The sequence below is a fragment of the Oncorhynchus keta genome, chromosome 7 (assembly GCF_023373465.1).
Source record: "Oncorhynchus keta strain PuntledgeMale-10-30-2019 chromosome 7, Oket_V2, whole genome shotgun sequence".
NCBI classification, from domain to species: Eukaryota; Metazoa; Chordata; class Actinopteri; order Salmoniformes; family Salmonidae; genus Oncorhynchus; species Oncorhynchus keta.
The window spans coordinates 37805591-37821563 of record NC_068427.1 but is presented as its reverse complement, the minus strand read 5'-3'; the positions used below and the strand labels follow the sequence as shown (position 1 = coordinate 37821563).

Sequence of the window (15973 nt, the reverse complement as noted above, 5' to 3'; positions counted from 1 at the left end):
GGTCAGTCAGTCGGTCGGTCAGTTGGTCGATCAGTCGGTCAGTCAAATGGTTGGTCAGTCAAGTGGTCCATCAGTAGGTTGGTCGGTCAGTAGTCAGTTGTTCAGTCATGTGGTCGGTAAGTCAGTCGGTCAGGCATTAGCCAGAGATAGGTCACACACATACTGTAGCTTCACTGCAAGGAAGGAGAATTTCCTGTGGATTCAGTTTGCTATTGTTGTGGAAGCATTGTAATTTTTCTCTCATTTTACTATTTCCTTTTACTCCCTTCTATTGCTTGATGATGTGGTCAATCTGTCAATCAGTGCTCAGTTGTTTCTGACTGTTTCTGTCTGTGCTCGAGGCTGGTGAGAGAGGTGACGGGGGTCAACGTGAACATGCGTGTGGGAATCCATAGCGGCAGGGTCCACTGTGGGGTGCTGGGACTCAGGAAGTGGCAGTTTGATGTGTGGTCCAACGATGTCACGTTAGCCAATCACATGGAGGCCGGGGGGGCGGCAGGGTACGTCCAGCCAATCACAACAAACCAGTACACAGTCACTCACCCAATGACACTACTAGGCTGTGTTCCATTATACATTAGCATACTACTTAGAGTACCACATAGAATGAAGCTATGTATTGAGCATTCGTTCTTATTTTGGAACTTAACCCTAGTCTCAGTGAATACACAGTTCACAGTGCAACATACTGTACTGTACCCATTCATTCATCTTCACATTGTCTTGCTGTATTTGACAGAAGAACAACTTGTAAAAGTCAAGTGGGAAGCAAAGATTTACACTACATTATGAATATGACAATATTACATCATAATTTGTTATGGTATAAACATGAAATGAATGAATACTGTCAATCCCTGTCCATTGTGCCCAGTAAGTCATTGGTGTGTTACTGTGCCAGGCGGATCCACATCACCAAGGCCACTCTGAACTACCTGAGTGGAGACTATGAGGTAGAGCCAGGATCAGGAGGAGCAAGGAACGTCTATCTGAAGAAACACAACATAGAAACCTACCTCATCGTGGGCTGCAGCCAGAGAAGGGTATGTGTGTGTGTGTGTGTGTGTGTGTGTGTGTGTGTGTGTGTGTGTGTGTGTGTGTGTGTGTGTGTGTGTCATATCATATCAGACCTGTGGTGAGTTCTTGGCTCTAATCCAGCTAACATGTCATATCATGTGTGTGTGTTTGTTTTTGTGTGTGTTTGTGTGTATAGAAAAGGGTAGAAAGGGATAAGAGAGTAAGATAAGACAGTAACAGTAGCATAGAGTAACAGATTAACATAGAGTAACATAAGAGTACAATTGAGTAACAAAGTAACAGAGTAAGATAGAGTAACATGAACATAGAGTAACATGAACATAGAGTAACATATAGTAACACAGAGTAGCATAGAGTAACACAGAGAGTAACACAAAGTAACAAAGTGACAGAGTAACACAGAATAACACAGAGTAGCATAGAGTAACACAGAGTAGCACAGAGTAACACAGAGTAACACAGAGTAACACAGAATAGAATAGAGTAACACAGAGTAACACAGAGTAACACAGAGTAACATATAGTAACACAGAGTAGCATAGAGTAACACAGAATAACACATAATAACACATAATAACATAGAGTAACACAGAATAGAATAGAGTAACACAGAGTAACTCGGAGTAACATATAGTAACACGGAGTAGCATAGAGTAACACAGAATAACACAGAGTAACACAGAGTAACACAGAGTAGCATAGAGTAACACAGAGTAGCATAGAGTAACACAGAATAACACAGAGTAACACAGAGTAACAGAGTAACAGAGTAACACAGAGTAACACAGAAAAACACAGAGTAACAAAGTAACAGAGTAACACAGAATAACACAGAGTAGCATAGAGTAACACAGAGTAGCACAGAGTAACACAGAGTAACACAAAGTAACAGAGTAACATAGAGTAACACAAAGTAACAGAGTAACACAGAGTAACAAAGTAACAGAGTAACATAGAGTAACACAGAGTAACACAAAGTAACAGAGTAACATAGAGTAACACAAAGTAACAGAGTAACACAGAGTAACACACAGTAACATAGTAACACAGAGTAGCATAGAGTAACACAGAGTAGCATAGAGTAACAGAGTATCACAGAGTAAAACAGAGTAACACAAAGTAACAGAGTAACACAGAGTAGCATAGAGTAACACAGAGTAGCATAGAGTAACACAGAGTAGCATAGAGTAACACAGAGTAACACAGAATAACACAGAGTAACAAAGTAACAGAGTAACACAGAGTCACAGAGTAACACAGAGTAACACAAAGTAACAGAGTAACACAGAGTAACACAAAGTAACAGAGTAACATAGAGTAACACAAAGTAACAGAGTAACAGAGAGTAACACAGAGTAACACAAAGTAACAGAGTAGCATAGAGTAACACAGAATAACACAGAGTAACAAAGTAACAGAGTAACATAGAGTAACACAGAGTAACAGAGTAACACAGAGTAGCATAGAGTAACACAGAGTAGCATAGAGTAACAGAGTAACATAGAGTAACACAGAGTAACAGAGTAACACAGAGTAGCATAGAGCAACACAGAGTAGCATAGAGTAACACAGAGTAGCATAGAGTAACAGAGTAACATAGAGTAACAGAGTAACACAGAGTAGCATAGAGTAACACAGAGTAGCATAGAGTAACAGAGTAACACAGAATAACACAGAGTAACAAAGTAACAGAGTAACACAAAGTAACAGAGTAACACAAAGTAACAGAGTAACACAGAGTAACATATAGTAACAGAGTAACACAGAGTAACAGAGTAACATAGAGTAACACAAAGTAACAGAGTAACAGAGTAACACAGAGTAACACAAAGTAACAGAGTAACACAGAGTAACACAAAGTAACAGAGTAACATAGAGTAACACAAAGTAACAGAGTAACACAAAGTAACAGAATAACACATAGTAACACAAAGTAACAGAGTAACATAGAGTAACACAAAGTAACAGAGTAACACATAGTAACACAAAGTAACAGAGTAACATAGAGTAACACAAAGTAACAGAGTAACACAAAGTAACAGAGTAACATAGAGTAACACAAAGTAACAGAGTAACACAGAGTAACACAGAGTAGCATAGAGTAACACAGAGTAACACAGAATAACATAGAGTAACAGAGTAACAGAGTATCACAGAGTAAAACAGAGTAACACAGAGTAACAGAGTAACATAGAGTAACAGAGTAACACAGAGTAACAGAGTAACACAGAGTAACACAGCGTAGCAGAGTAACACAGAGTAACAGAGTAACACAGAGTAACAGAGTAACACAAAGTAACAGAGTAACATAGAGTAGCAGAGTAAGCTAGAGTAAGATCTCCAATGTATTCATTGCACAGATATGAGCACGATGTCTAATGTAATAATTACATATGGGAAATCAACTTGAAAGTTGGCCAGGAAGAACTCTGGGTACCTGGGTGACTCTAACATAAATAAAGGGGTGTGCGTGTGTGTGTGTGTGTGTGTGCGTGCGTCATATCAGTCCTGTGGCGATATCACAAGTTTTGACTCCAGCTCACATATCATGTGTGTTTTCACATGATGTATCATATTGCTATATACTCCATTCTAACCTATCAGTGAACTGGGAATGGGTTATTTCTCATGATCGCTGTTACATTAGTGATAACTTTCAGTGTGCGTCCCAAATGAGACCCTATTCCCTATAGAGTGCAATACAGTTGACCAGAGACCTAGTGCACTGTAGGGAATAGGGTGCCGTTAAAGATGCAGGCTTTAGAGTTCTCTACATTTCCTGTTCTGGTTGAATCACAACACTCATCCCAGATCAGATATCACTACCGTTAACCATATTTAATTGTAGAAGAAACGTTGAAAAACATTTAAGTGATTTACAGTAGATTTAGTGATTGTGAGGATGCATGAAATTCAACTTCTAGAAATACAATATACTGTCTGTGTCAAGGGTAGAAACGGTGGGCAAGCCGGGGCAACTGGGTACCGGTAGACAGTAAAGCCATTTTTATATGCGCCTTTCATGGTTAATTAATAAAGGATTTTACATTACTACTTCCCAGAGTGACCTTTTCCACTACCATCCCTAAGTATATTAGTCTGTCTCCCTTGCCTTGCAGAAAGATGAGAAGGCGATGATAGCCAAGATGAACCGTCAGCGAGCCAACTCTGTCACCCACAACATGGGCCCCTGGACCGACCGGCCCTTCTACAACCACATGGGAGGAAACCAGATCTCTAAGGAGATGAAGAGGATGGTGAGATAACATGCTGCCCTCACCCCAATGCAGGAATACTCTATATTTACTCCTGTCCTTCACAACAGGGCCAGGTTGTTGTTGTGTGTTTGTGTGTGCTCACCAGGGACTATAGAAAGCCAAGGACGTGTGACGGTCATGTTATGGCGTATGTTGCGGGCCGATTTTTCCTTGAGCGGATAGTCAGGGGCCAGAAGATAGTTATAAATAATTTTCACACTGCAAATTGACGGCAAGAATCACAAACAGATAATAATCATTTGGAAGGTGCTTATATTTTTCCTGTTACACACTTTAATGCAAATGTGTTTTTGCATATCACAAATCCCCCTGAGACAGCCGCAGGGAGTGAGATCACGGCTAGGGTCACTATTGTCCAGCACCCCTGGAGCACTTTGGGTTAAGTGCCGTGCTCGAGGACACAGCAACAGGTTTACTGGCCCAACGCTCTAACATAGTATTTGACAAAAAAAGTGTAGTTTCTGACATTGATTAAATGGGATACGACCACATTATTTATGCATTGGAATACTTGGGGACAGATTCAGATTCAGAAAGATCAGATTTACATAAGTATTTAGACCCTTTACTCAATTATCTCTCTCTCTCTGTTTCTGTCTCTCTGTTTCTCTGTTTCTGTCTCTGTCTCTCTGTTTCTGTCTCTGTCTCTCTGTTTCTTGCTCTGTCTCTCTGTCTCTCTGTTTCTCTGTCTCTCTGTCTCTCTGTCTCTCTGTTTCTCTGTCTCTCTGTTTCTGTCTCTGTCTCTCTGTTTCTGTTTCTGTCTCTCTGTCTTCTCTGTTTCTGTCTTTCTGTCTCTGTCTCTCTGTTTCTGTCTTTCTGTCTCTGTCTCTCTGTCTCTCTGTTTCTGTCTCTGTCTCTCTGTTTCTGTCTTTGTTTCGGCCTCTGTCTCTCTGTTTCTGTCTCTCTGTCTCTCTGTTTCTGTCTCTCTGTCTCTCTGTTTCTGCCTCTGTCTCTCTGTTTCTGTCTCTCTGTCTCTCTGTTTCTGCCTCTGTCTCTCTGTTTCTGTCTCTGTCTCTCTGTCTCTCTGTTTCTGCCTCTGTCTCTCTGTTTCTGTCTCTGTTTCGGCCTCTGTCTCTATGTTTCTGTCTCTGTTTCTGCCTCTGTCTCTCTGTTTCTGTCTCTGTTTCTGCCTCTGTCTCTCTGTTTCTGTCTCTGTTTCTGCCTCTGTCTCTCTGTTTCTGTCTCTGTTTCTGCCTCTGTCTCTCTGTTTCTGTCTCTGTTTCTGCCTCTGTCTCTCTGTTTCTGTCTCTGTTTCGGCCTATGTCTCTCTGTTTCTGCCTCTGTCTCTGTCTCTCTGTCTCTCTGTTTCTGTCTTTCTGTCTCTGTCTCTCTGTTTCTCTGTTTCTGCCTCTGTCTCTGTCTCTCTGTTTCTGTCTCTGTTTCGGCCTCTGTCTCTCTGTTTCTGCCTCTGTCTCTCTGTTTCTGTCTCTGTTTCGGCCTCTGTCTCTCTGTTTCTGTCTCTGTCTCTGTTTCTGTCTCTGTTTCGGCCTCTGTCTCTCTGTTTCTGTCTCTGTTTCTGCCTCTGTCTCTCTGTTTCTGTCTCTGTTTCTGTCTCTCTGTTTCTGCCTCTGTCTCTCTGTTTCTGTCTCTCTGTTTCTGTCTCTGTCTCTCTGTTTCTGTCTCTGTCTCTCTGTTTCTGTCCTCTGTCTCTCTGTTTCTGTCTCTGTCTGTCTCTGTTTCTGTCTCTGTCTCTCTGTCTCTCTGTTTCTGTCTCCGTCTCTCTGTTTCTGTCTCCGTCTCTCTGTTTCTGTCTCTGTCTCTCTGTTTCTGTCTCTGTCTCTCTGTTTCTGTCTCTGTCTCTCTGTTTCTGCCTCTGTCTCTCTGTTTCTGTCTCTCGGTCTCTCTGTTTCTGTCTCTGTCTCTCTGTTTCTGTCTCTGTTTCTGCCTCTGTCTCTCTGTTTCTGCCTCTGTCTCTCTGTTTCTGTCTCTGTCTCTCTGTTTCTGTCTCTCTGTCTCTCTGTCTCTCTGTTTCTGTCTCTGTCTCTCTGTTTCTGTCTCTGTTTCGGCCTCTGTCTCTCTGTCTCTCTGCCTCTGTCTCTCTGTTTCTGTCTCTCTGTCTCTCTGTCTCTCTGTTTCTGTCTCTGTCTCTCTGTTTCTGTCTCTGTTTCGGCGTCTGTCTCTCTGTTTCTGCCTCTGTCTCTCTGTTTCTGTCTTTCTGTCTCTGTCTCTCTGTTTATCTGTTTCTGCCTCTGTCTCTCTGTTTCTGTCTCTGTCTCTCTGTTTCTGTCTTTCTGTCTCTGTCTCTCTGTCTCTCTGTTTCTCTGTTTCTGCCTCGGTCTCTCTGTTTCTGCCTCTGTCTCTCTGTTTCTGTCTCTGTTTCGGCCTCTGTCTCTCTGTTTCTGTCTCTGTTTCTGCCTCTGTCTCTCTGTTTCTGTCTCTGTTTCTGTCTCTGTTTCTGCCTCTGTCTCTCTGTTTCTGTCTCTGTTTCGGCCTCTGTCTCTCTGTTTCTGTCTCTGTCTCTCTGTTTCTGCCTCTGTCTCTCTGTTTCTGTCTCTGTCTCTCTGTCTCTCTGTTTCTGTCTCTGTCTCTCTGTTTCTGTCTCTGTCTCTCTGTTTCTGTCTCTGTCTCTCTGTTTCTGCCTCTGTCTCTCTGTTTCTGTCTCTGTCTCTCTGTTTCTGTCTCTGTCTCTCTGTCTCTCTGTTTCTGTCTCTGTCTCTCTGTTTCTGTCTCTGTCTCTCTGTTTCTGTCTCTGTCTCTCTGTTTCTGTCTCTGTCTCTCTGTTTCTGCCTCTGTCTCTCTGTTTCTGTCTCTCTGTCTCTCTGTTTCTGTCTCTGTCTCTCTGTTTCTGTCTCTGTTTCGGCCTCTGTCTCTCTGTTTCTGCCTCTGTCTCTCTGTTTCTGTCTCTGTCTCTCTGTTTCTGTCTTTCTGTCTCTGTCTCTCTGTCTCTCTGTTTCTCTGTTTCTGCCTCGGTCTCTCTGTTTCTGTCTCTGTCTCTCTGTTTCTGTCTCTCTGTCTCTCTGTTTCTGTCTCTGTCTCTCTGTTTCTGTCTCTGTCTCTCTGTTTCTCTGTTTCTGCCTCTGTCTCTCTGTTTCTGTCTCTGTCTCTCTGTTTCTGTCTTTCTGTCTCTGTCTCTCTGTCTCTCTGTTTCTCTGTTTCTGCCTCTGTCTCTCTGTTTCTGTTTCTGTCTCTGTCTCTGTCTCTCTGTTTCTGTCTCTGTCTCTCTGTTTCTGCCTCTGTCTCTCTGTTTCTGTCTCTGTCTCTCTGTCTCTCTGTCTCTCTGTCTCTCTGTTTCTCTGTTACTGTCTCTCTGTTTCTGTCTGTCTCTCTGTTTCTGTTCTGTCTCTCTGTTTCTGTCTCTGTTTCTCTGTCTCTGTCTCTCTGTTTCTGTCTCTGTCTCTCTGTTTCTGTTTCTGTCTCTCTGTCTCTCTGTTTCTGTCTCTGTTTCTCTGTCTCTGTCTCTCTGTTTCTGTCTCTGTCTCTCTGTTTCTGTTTCTGTCTCTGACTCTCTGTCTCTCTTTCTCTCTGTTTCTGTCTGTTTCTGTCTCTCTGTTTCTGTCTCTGTCTCTCTGTTTCTCTGTTTCTGTCTCTGTCTCTCTGTTTCTGTCTCTGTCTCTCTGTTTCTGTCTCTGTCTCTGTCTGTCTCTCTGTTTCTGTTTCTGTCTCTCTGTTTCTGTCTCTGTCTCTCTGTTTCTCTGTTTCTGTCTCTGTCTCTCTGTTTCTGTCTCTGTCTCTCTGTTTCTGTCTCTGTCTCTCTGTTTCTGTCTCTCTGTCTCCTCTGTCTCTGCCTCTGTCTCTCTGTTTCTGTCTCTCTGTCTCTCTGTCTGTCTCTGTCTGTCTCTGTCTGTTTCTGTCTCTGTCTGTTTCTGTCTCTCTCTCTGTTTCTGTCTCTGTTTCTGTTTCTGTCTCTGTGTCTCTCTGTTTCTGTCTCTGTCTCTCTGTTTCTGTCTCTGTCTCTCTGTTTCTGTCTCTCTGTCTCTCTGTTTCTGTCTCTGTCTCTCTGTTTCTGTCTCTGTCTCTCTGTCTCTCTGTTTCTGTCTCTGTCTCTCTGTTTCTGTCTCTGTCTCTCTGTTTCTGTCTTCTGTCTCTCTGTTTCTGTCTTTTTCTGTTTCTCTGTCTTCTGTTTCTCTGTTTCTGTCTCTGTCTCTCTGTTTCTGTCTCTGTTTCTGCCTCTGTCTCTGCCTCTGTCTCTCTGTTTCTGTCTCTCTGTCTCTCTGTTTCTGTCTCTGTCTCTCTGTCTCTCTGTTTCTGTCTGTCTGTTTCTCTCTGTTTCTGTTTCTGTCTCTGTCTCTCTGTTTCTGTCTCTCTGTTTCTGTCTCTGTCTCTCTGTTTCTGTCTCTGTCTCTCTGTTTCTGTTTCTCTGTCTCTCTGTTTCTGTCTCTGTCTCTCTGTTTCTGTCTCTGTGTCTCTCTGTTTCTGTCTCTGTCTCTCTGTTTCTGTCTCTGTCTCTCTGTTTCTGTCTCTGTCTCTCTGTCTCTCTGTTTCTGTCTCTCTGTCTCTCTGTTTCTGTCTCTGTCTCTCTGTTTCTGTCTCTGTCTCTCTGTCTCTCTGTTTCTGTCTCTGTTTCTCTGTTACTGTCTCTCTGTTTCTGTCTCTGTCTCTCTGTCTCTCTGTTTCTCTGTTTCTGTCTCTGTCTCTCTGTTTCTGTCTCTGTCTCTCTGTTTCTGTCTTTCTGTCTCTGTCTCTCTGTTTCTCTGTTTCTGCCTCTGTCTCTGTCTCTCTGTTTCTGCCTCTGTCTCTCTGTTTCTGTCTCTGTTTCGGCCTCTGTCTCTCTGTTTCTGCCTCTGTCTCTGTTTCTGTCTCTGTTTCTGTGTCTCTCTGTCTCTGTCTCTCTGTCTGTCTCTCTGTTTCTGCCTCTGTCTCTCTGTTTCTGTCTCTGTTTCTGTTTCTGTCTCTGTCTCTGTCTCTCTGTTTCTGTCTCTGTTTCTGCCTCTGTCTCTCTGTTTCTGTCTCTGTTTCTGTCTCTGTTTCTGCCTCTGTCTCTCTGTTTCTGTCTCTGTTTCTGCCTCTGTCTCTCTGTTTCTGTCTCTGTCTCTCTGTTTCTGCCTCTGTCTCTCTGTTTCTGTCTCTGTCTCTCTGTTTCTGTCTCTGTCTCTCTGTCTCTCTGTTTCTGTCTCTGTCTCTCTGTTTCTGTCTCTGTCTCTCTGTTTCTGTCTCTGTCTCTCTGTTTCTGTCTCTGTCTCTCTGTTTCTGTCTCTGTCTCTCTGTTTCTGTCTCTGTCTCTCTGTTTCTGTCTCTCTGTCTCTCTGTTTCTGTCTCTGTCTCTCTGTTTCTGTCTCTGTCTCTCTGTCTCTCTGTTTCTCTGTTTCTGTCTCTGTCTCTCTGTTTCTGTCTCTGTCTCTCTGTTTCTGTTTCTGTCTCTGTCTCTCTGTTTCTCTGTTTCTGTCTCTGTCTCTCTGTTTCTGTCTCTGTCTCTCTGTTTCTGTTTCTGTCTCTGACTCTCAGTCTCTCTTTCTCTCTGTTTCTCTGTTTCTGTCTCTCTGTTTCTGTCTCTGTCTCTCTGTCTCTCTGTTTCTCTGTTTCTGTCTCTGTCTCTCTGTTTCTGTCTCTGTCTCTCTGTTTCTGTCTCTGTCTCTCTGTCTCTGTTTCTGTTTCTGTCTCTCTGTTTCTGTCTGTCTCTCTGTCTCTCTGTTTCTGTCTCTGTCTCTCTGTTTCTGTCTCTGTCTCTCTGTTTCTGTCTCTGTTTCTGCCTCTGTCTCTGCCTCTGTCTCTCTGTTCTCTGTCTGTCTCTCTGTCTCTCTGTCTCTCTGTCTCTGTCTCTCTGTCTCTCTGTTTCTGTCTCTGTCTCTCTGTTTCTGTCTCTCTGTCTCTCTGTTTCTGTCTCTGTTTCTGTCTCTCTGTTTCTGTCTCTGTCTGTCTCTGTTTCTGTCTCTCTCTCTGTTTCTGTCTCTGTTTCTGTCTCTGTCTCTCTGTCTCTCTGTTTCTGTCTCTCTGTCTCTCTGTTTCTGTCTCTGTCTCTCTGTTTCTGTCTCTGTCTCTCTGTCTCTCTGTTTCTGTCTCTCTGTCTCTCTGTCTCTGTCTCTCTGTCTCTCTGTCTCTCTGTTTCTGTCTCTCTCTGTTTCTGTCTCTTTCTCTCTGTTTCTGTCTCTCTGTTTCTGTCTCTGTCTCTCTGTTTCTGTCTCTGTTTCTGCCTCTGTCTCTGCCTCTGTCTCTCTGTTTCTGTCTCTCTGTCTCTCTGTTTCTGTCTCTGTCTCTCTGTCTGTCTCTGTTCTGTCTCTCTGTCTCTCTGTTTCTGTCTGTCTCTGTTTCTGTTTCTGTCTCTCTGTTTCTGTATCTGTCTCTCTGTTTCTGTCTCTCTGTCTCTCTGTCTCTCTGTTTCTGTCTCTGTCTCTCTGTCTCTGTCTCTGTCTCTCTGTTTCTGTCTCTGTCTCTCTGTTACTGTCTCTGTCTCTCTGTTTCTGTCTCTGTCTCTCTGTTTCTGTCTCTGTTTCTCTGTCTCTCTGTTTCTGTCTCTCTGTCTCTCTGTTTCTGTCTCTGTCTCTCTGTTTCTGTCTCTGTCTCTCTGTTTCTGTCTCTGTGTCTCTCTGTTTCTGTCTCTGTCTCTCTGTTTCTGTCTCTCTGTTTCTGTCTCTGTCTCTCTGTTTCTGTCTCTGTCTCTCTGTCTCTCTGTTTCTGTCTCTCTGTCTCTCTGTTTCTGTCTCTGTCTCTCTGTTTCTGTCTCTGTCTCTCTGTCTCTCTGTTTCTGTCTCTGTTTCTCTGTTACTGTCTCTCTGTTTCTGTCTCTGTCTCTCTGTCTCTCTGTTTCTCTGTTTCTGTCTCTGTCTCTCTGTTTCTGTCTCTGTCTCTCTGTTTCTGTCTTTCTGTCTCTGTCTCTCTGTTTCTCTGTTTCTGCCTCTGTCTCTGTCTCTCTGTTCTGTCTCTGTTTCTGTCTCTGTTTCTGTCTCTGTTTCTGTTTCTGCTCTCTGTCTCTCTGTTTCTGTCTCTGTTTCTGTTTCTCTGTCTCTCTGTCTTCTGTCTCTGTCTCTCTGTCTCTCTGTTTCTGTTTCTGCCTCTGTCTCTCTGTTTCTGTCTCTGTTTCTGTTTCCTCTGTCTCTCTGTTTCTGTCTCTGTTTCTGTCTCTCTGTTTCTGTCTCTGTTTCTGTCTCTGTTTCTGTCTCTGTCTCTGTTTCTGTCTCTGTTTCTGCCTCTGTCTCTCTGTTTCTGTCTCTGTCTCTCTGTTTCTGCCTCTGTCTCTCTGTTTCTGTCTCTGTCTCTCTGTTTCTGTCTCTGTCTCTCTGTCTCTCTGTTTCTGTCTCCGTCTCTCTGTTTCTGTCTCCGTCTCTCTGTTTCTGTCTCTGTCTCTCTGTTTCTGTCTCTGTCTCTCTGTTTCTGTCTCTGTCTCTGTTTCTGTTTCTGTCTCTCTGTTTCTGTCTCTCTGTTTCTGTCTCTGTCTCTCTGTCTCTCTGTTTCTGTCTCTGTCTCTCTGTTTCTGTCTCTGTCTCTCTGTCTCTCTGTTTCTCTGTTTCTGTCTCTGTCTCTCTGTTTCTGTCTCTGTCTCTGTTTCTGTTTCTGTCTCTGTCTCTCTGTTTCTCTGTTTCTGTCTCTGTCTCTCTGTTTCTGTCTCTGTCTCTCTGTTTCTCTGTCTCTCTGTTTCTGTTTCTGTCTCTGACTCTCTGTCTCTCTTTCTCTGTTTCTGTTTCTCTGTTTCTGTCTCTCTGTTTCTGTCTCTGTCTCTCTGTCTCTGTTTCTCTGTTTCTCTGTCTCTCTGTCTCTGTCTCTCTGTTTCTGTCTCTGTCTCTCTGTTTCTGTCTCTGTCTCTCTGTCTCTCTGTTTCTGTCTCTGTCTCTCTGTCTCTCTGTTTCTGTTTCTGTCTCTCTGTTTCTGTCTCTGTCTCTCTGTTTCTGTCTCTGTCTCTCTGTTTCTGTCTCTGTCTCTCTGTTTCTGTCTCTGTTTCGGCCTCTGTCTCTGCCTCTGTCTCTCTGTTTCTGTCTCTCTGTCTCTCTGTCTCTCTGTCTCTCTGTCTCTGTCTCTCTGTCTCTCTGTTTCTGTCTCTGTCTCTCTGTTTCTGTCTCTCTGTCTCTCTGTTTCTGTCTCTGTGTCTCTCTGTTTCTGTCTCTGTCTCTCTGTTTCTGTCTCTGTCTCTCTGTTTCTGTCTCTGTCTCTCTGTCTCTCTGTTTCTGTCTCTCTGTCTCTCTGTTTCTGTCTCTGTCTCTCTGTTTCTGTCTCTGTCTCTCTGTCTCTCTGTTTCTGTCTCTGTCTCTCTGTTTCTGTCTCTCTGTCTCTCTGTTTCTGTCTCTCTGTTTCTGTCTCTTTCTCTCTGTTTCTGTCTCTCTGTTTCTGTCTCTGTCTCTCTGTTTCTGTCTCTGTTTCGGCCTCTGTCTCTGCCTCTGTCTCTCTGTTTCTGTCTCTCTGTCTCTCTGTCTCTCTGTTTCTGTCTCTGTCTCTCTGTTTCTGTCTCTCTGTTTCTGTATCTGTCTCTCTGTTTCTGTCTCTGTCTCTCTGTTTCTGTCTCTGTCTCTCTGTTTCTGTCTCTGTGTCTCTCTGTTACTGTCTCTGTCTCTCTGTTTCTGTCTCTGTCTCTCTGTTTCTGTCTCTGTCTCTCTGTTTCTGTCTCTCTGTCTCTCTGTTTCTGTCTCTGTCTCTCTGTTTCTGTCTCTGTCTCTCTGTCTCTCTTTTTCTGTCTCTGTCTCTCTGTTTCTGTCTCTCTGTCTCTCTGTTTCTGTCTCTCTGTTTCTGTATCTGTCTCTCTGTTTCTGTCTCTGTCTCTCTGTTTCTGTCTCTGTCTCTCTGTTTCTGTCTCTGTCTCTCTGTTTCTGTCTCTGTGTCTCTCTGTTTCTGTCTCTGTCTCTCTGTTTCTGTTTCTGTCTCTCTGTTTCTGTCTCTCTGTTTCTGTCTCTGTCTCTCTGTCTCTCTGTCTCTGTTTCTGTCTCTGTCTCTCTGTTTCTGTCTCTGTCTCTCTGTTTCTGTCTCTGTCTCTCTGTGTCTCTGTGTCTCTGTTTCTGTCTCTCTGTTTCTGTCTCTGTCTCTCTGTTTCTGTCTCCGTCTCGCTGTCTCTTTGTTTCTGTCTCTGTCTCTCTGTTTCTGTCTCTGTGTCTCTGTGTCTCTGTTTCTGTCTCTGTCTCTCTGTTTCTCTGTTTCTGTCTCTGTCTCTCTGTTTCTGTCTCTGTCTCTCTGTTTCTGTCTCTGTCTCTCTGTTTCTGTCTCTGTTTCGGCCTCTGTCTCTGCCTCTGTCTCTCTGTTTCTGTCTCTCTGTCTCTCTGTCTCTCTGTCTCTCTGTCTCTGTCTCTCTGTCTCTCTGTTTCTGTCTCTGTCTCTCTGTTTCTGTCTCTCTGTCTCTGTTTCTGTCTCTTCTGTCTCTGTTTCTGTCTCTCTGTTTCTGTCTCTGTCTCTCTGTTTCTGTCTCTGTCTCTCTGTTTCTGTCTCTGTCTCTCTGTCTCTCTGTTTCTGTCTCTCTGTCTCTCTGTTTCTGTCTCTGTCTCTCTGTTTCTGTCTCTGTCTCTCTGTCTCTCTGTTTCTGTCTCTGTCTCTCTGTTTCTGTCTCTCTGTCTCTCTGTTTCTGTCTCTCTGTTTCTGTCTCTTTCTCTCTGTTTCTGTCTCTCTGTTTCTGTCTCTGTCTCTCTGTTTCTGTCTCTGTTTCGGCCTCTGTCTCTGCCTCTGTCTCTCTGTTTCTGTCTCTCTGTCTCTCTGTTTCTGTCTCTGTCTCTCTGTCTCTCTGTTTCTGTCTCTGTCTCTCTGTTTCTGTCTCTCTGTCTCTCTGTTTCTGTCTCTCTGTTTCTGTATCTGTCTCTCTGTTTCTGTCTCTCTGTTTCTGTCTCTGTCTCTCTGTTTCTGTCTCTGTCTCTCTGTTTCTGTCTCTGTGTCTCTCTGTTTCTGTCTCTGTCTCTCTGTTTCTGTCTCTGTCTCTCTGTTTCTGTCTCTGTCTCTCTGTCTCTCTGTTTCTGTCTCTCTGTCTCTCTGTTTCTGTCTCTGTCTCTCTGTTTCTGTCTCTGTCTCTCTGTCTCTCTGTTTCTGTCTCTGTCTCTCTGTTTCTGTCTCTCTGTCTCTCTGTTTCTGTCTCTCTGTTTCTGTATCTGTCTCTCTGTTTCTGTCTCTGTCTCTCTGTTTCTGTCTCTGTCTCTCTGTTTCTGTCTCTGTCTCTCTGTTTCTGTCTCTGTGTCTCTCTGTTTCTGTCTCTGTCTCTCTGTTTCTGTTTCTGTCTCTCTGTTTCTGTCTCTGTCTCTCTGTCTCTCTGTTTCTGTCTCTCTGTCTCTCTGTTTCTGTCTCTGTCTCTCTGTTTCTGTCTCTGTCTCTCTGTGTCTCTGTGTCTCTGTTTCTGTCTCTCTGTTTCTGTCTCTGTCTCTCTGTTTCTGTCTCCGTCTCGCTGTCTCTTTGTTTCTGTCTCTGTCTCTCTGTTTCTGTCTCTGTGTCTCTGTGTCTCTGTTTCTGTCTCTCTGTTTCTGTCTCCGTCTCTAGTGTTTTTGTCTCTCTGTTTCTGTCTCTGTCTCTCTGTCTCTGTGTTTCTGTCTCTGTCTCTCTGTTTCTGTCTCTCTGTCTCTCTGTTTCTGTCTCTGTCTCTCTATGTCGCTCTGTTTTGGTCTCTCTCTCTCTCTGTTTCTGTCTCTGTGTCTCTATGTCTCTCTGTCTCTCTGTTTCTCTCTGTTTCTGTTGCTCTGTTTTGGTCTCTCTCTCTCTCTGCTCCTCTCTCTCTCTCCTCCTGTCTGTCTCTCTCTCTTCTCCTCCCCCTGCTCCTAAATTACACAGCAGCAGAGGTAGAGAAAGAGCAGAGATAGTGGGAGCAAGGAGCGAGGGAGTGAGACAGAGGGCATGAGGTAAAGAGAATGGGTCTGTGTGAGGGGAAAGGGAGTCACAGTGATGGTAGTTCCCACACTAGCCCCTGTCCTCCAACCTCCCAGCACTGCAGGGCAGGCAGCGGAGTGGAGATGACTTATGACTTGCTGTCCACTGTGTTTCTGTCGTACATTCCTACTATGTCATTAATCCCTGTTGTCCTATTCCATATAAAATAAAGAATGCTGGTATTTGGGGATGTTCCACCTTTATGTTTGTAGAGGGCAGTGGAATTGCTTATGTTATTATAAGATATTCAGACATTCTGTCCATGTCCAAAATAAAAAGCTTAGTTCAGCTTAGTTCACAATTAGGAAAATGTAGGAGTATAGATGGAACCTAGATTTGAAAAAAGGACGACTATCTACTAGAGACGTGTTAATGTTTCTTGGACCTGTACAGCACATTTTATCTCCTGCTGTTGTTGCTATCTTCATCCAGTAGAGTGCACTGCAGGACCGTGATACAGTAGACGTCGAAACTCTTCAGTTCACCTAATGTGTTGTTAATAAGACTGTCTTCTCTAAAACCACTATTGACTCATCTTCCTAGGAAGATGCCTGCCTGGCTAGCTGTTGTTCTCAACTTTGTGTGCATCCCAAATGGCATCATATTCCCTATATAGTGCACCACTTTTGACCAGAGCTTTATGGGTCCTGGTCAAAAGGAAGGGAATAGGGTGTCATTAGGGACACAATCCTTTGTTGTTGTTTTTCAGCATCTTTTACTGGGTGTTTGGGCAGAGAGGATGCTGGAAGAGGTGTCAGTCTCTTGTCTTGCTGGTTGAAGCAACTTCCATTTTCAGCCAACACCTGGCTGTGTGAAATGATTCTACACCTTTCTCTTCGAAAGAAACTCTAGCCCCACTTACGTTTCTCTGTTTGTAGCTGTCATTTTCTAGTCAGACAACAGTGTCTCTATTCTGCTCTTTTCTTCTGTCTTCCAGGGATTTGAAGACCCCAAGGACAAGTGAG

At 43.8% G+C, this 15973-nt stretch overlaps 1 protein-coding gene across 1 annotated transcript in view; it reads left to right on the top strand.

Moving 5' to 3' along the window:
• The window catches only part of LOC118386422 (adenylate cyclase type 5-like), a 162932-nt gene that overhangs the window by 119192 nt on the left and 27767 nt on the right, over positions 1–15973 (top strand). The window contains exons 6-9 of the mRNA XM_052522732.1: positions 342–500; positions 902–1043; positions 4158–4295; positions 15946–15968. Of these exons, the coding sequence (XP_052378692.1) occupies positions 342–500; positions 902–1043; positions 4158–4295; positions 15946–15968 (462 nt within the window). The remainder of the gene's footprint in view (positions 1–341; positions 501–901; positions 1044–4157; positions 4296–15945; positions 15969–15973) is intronic.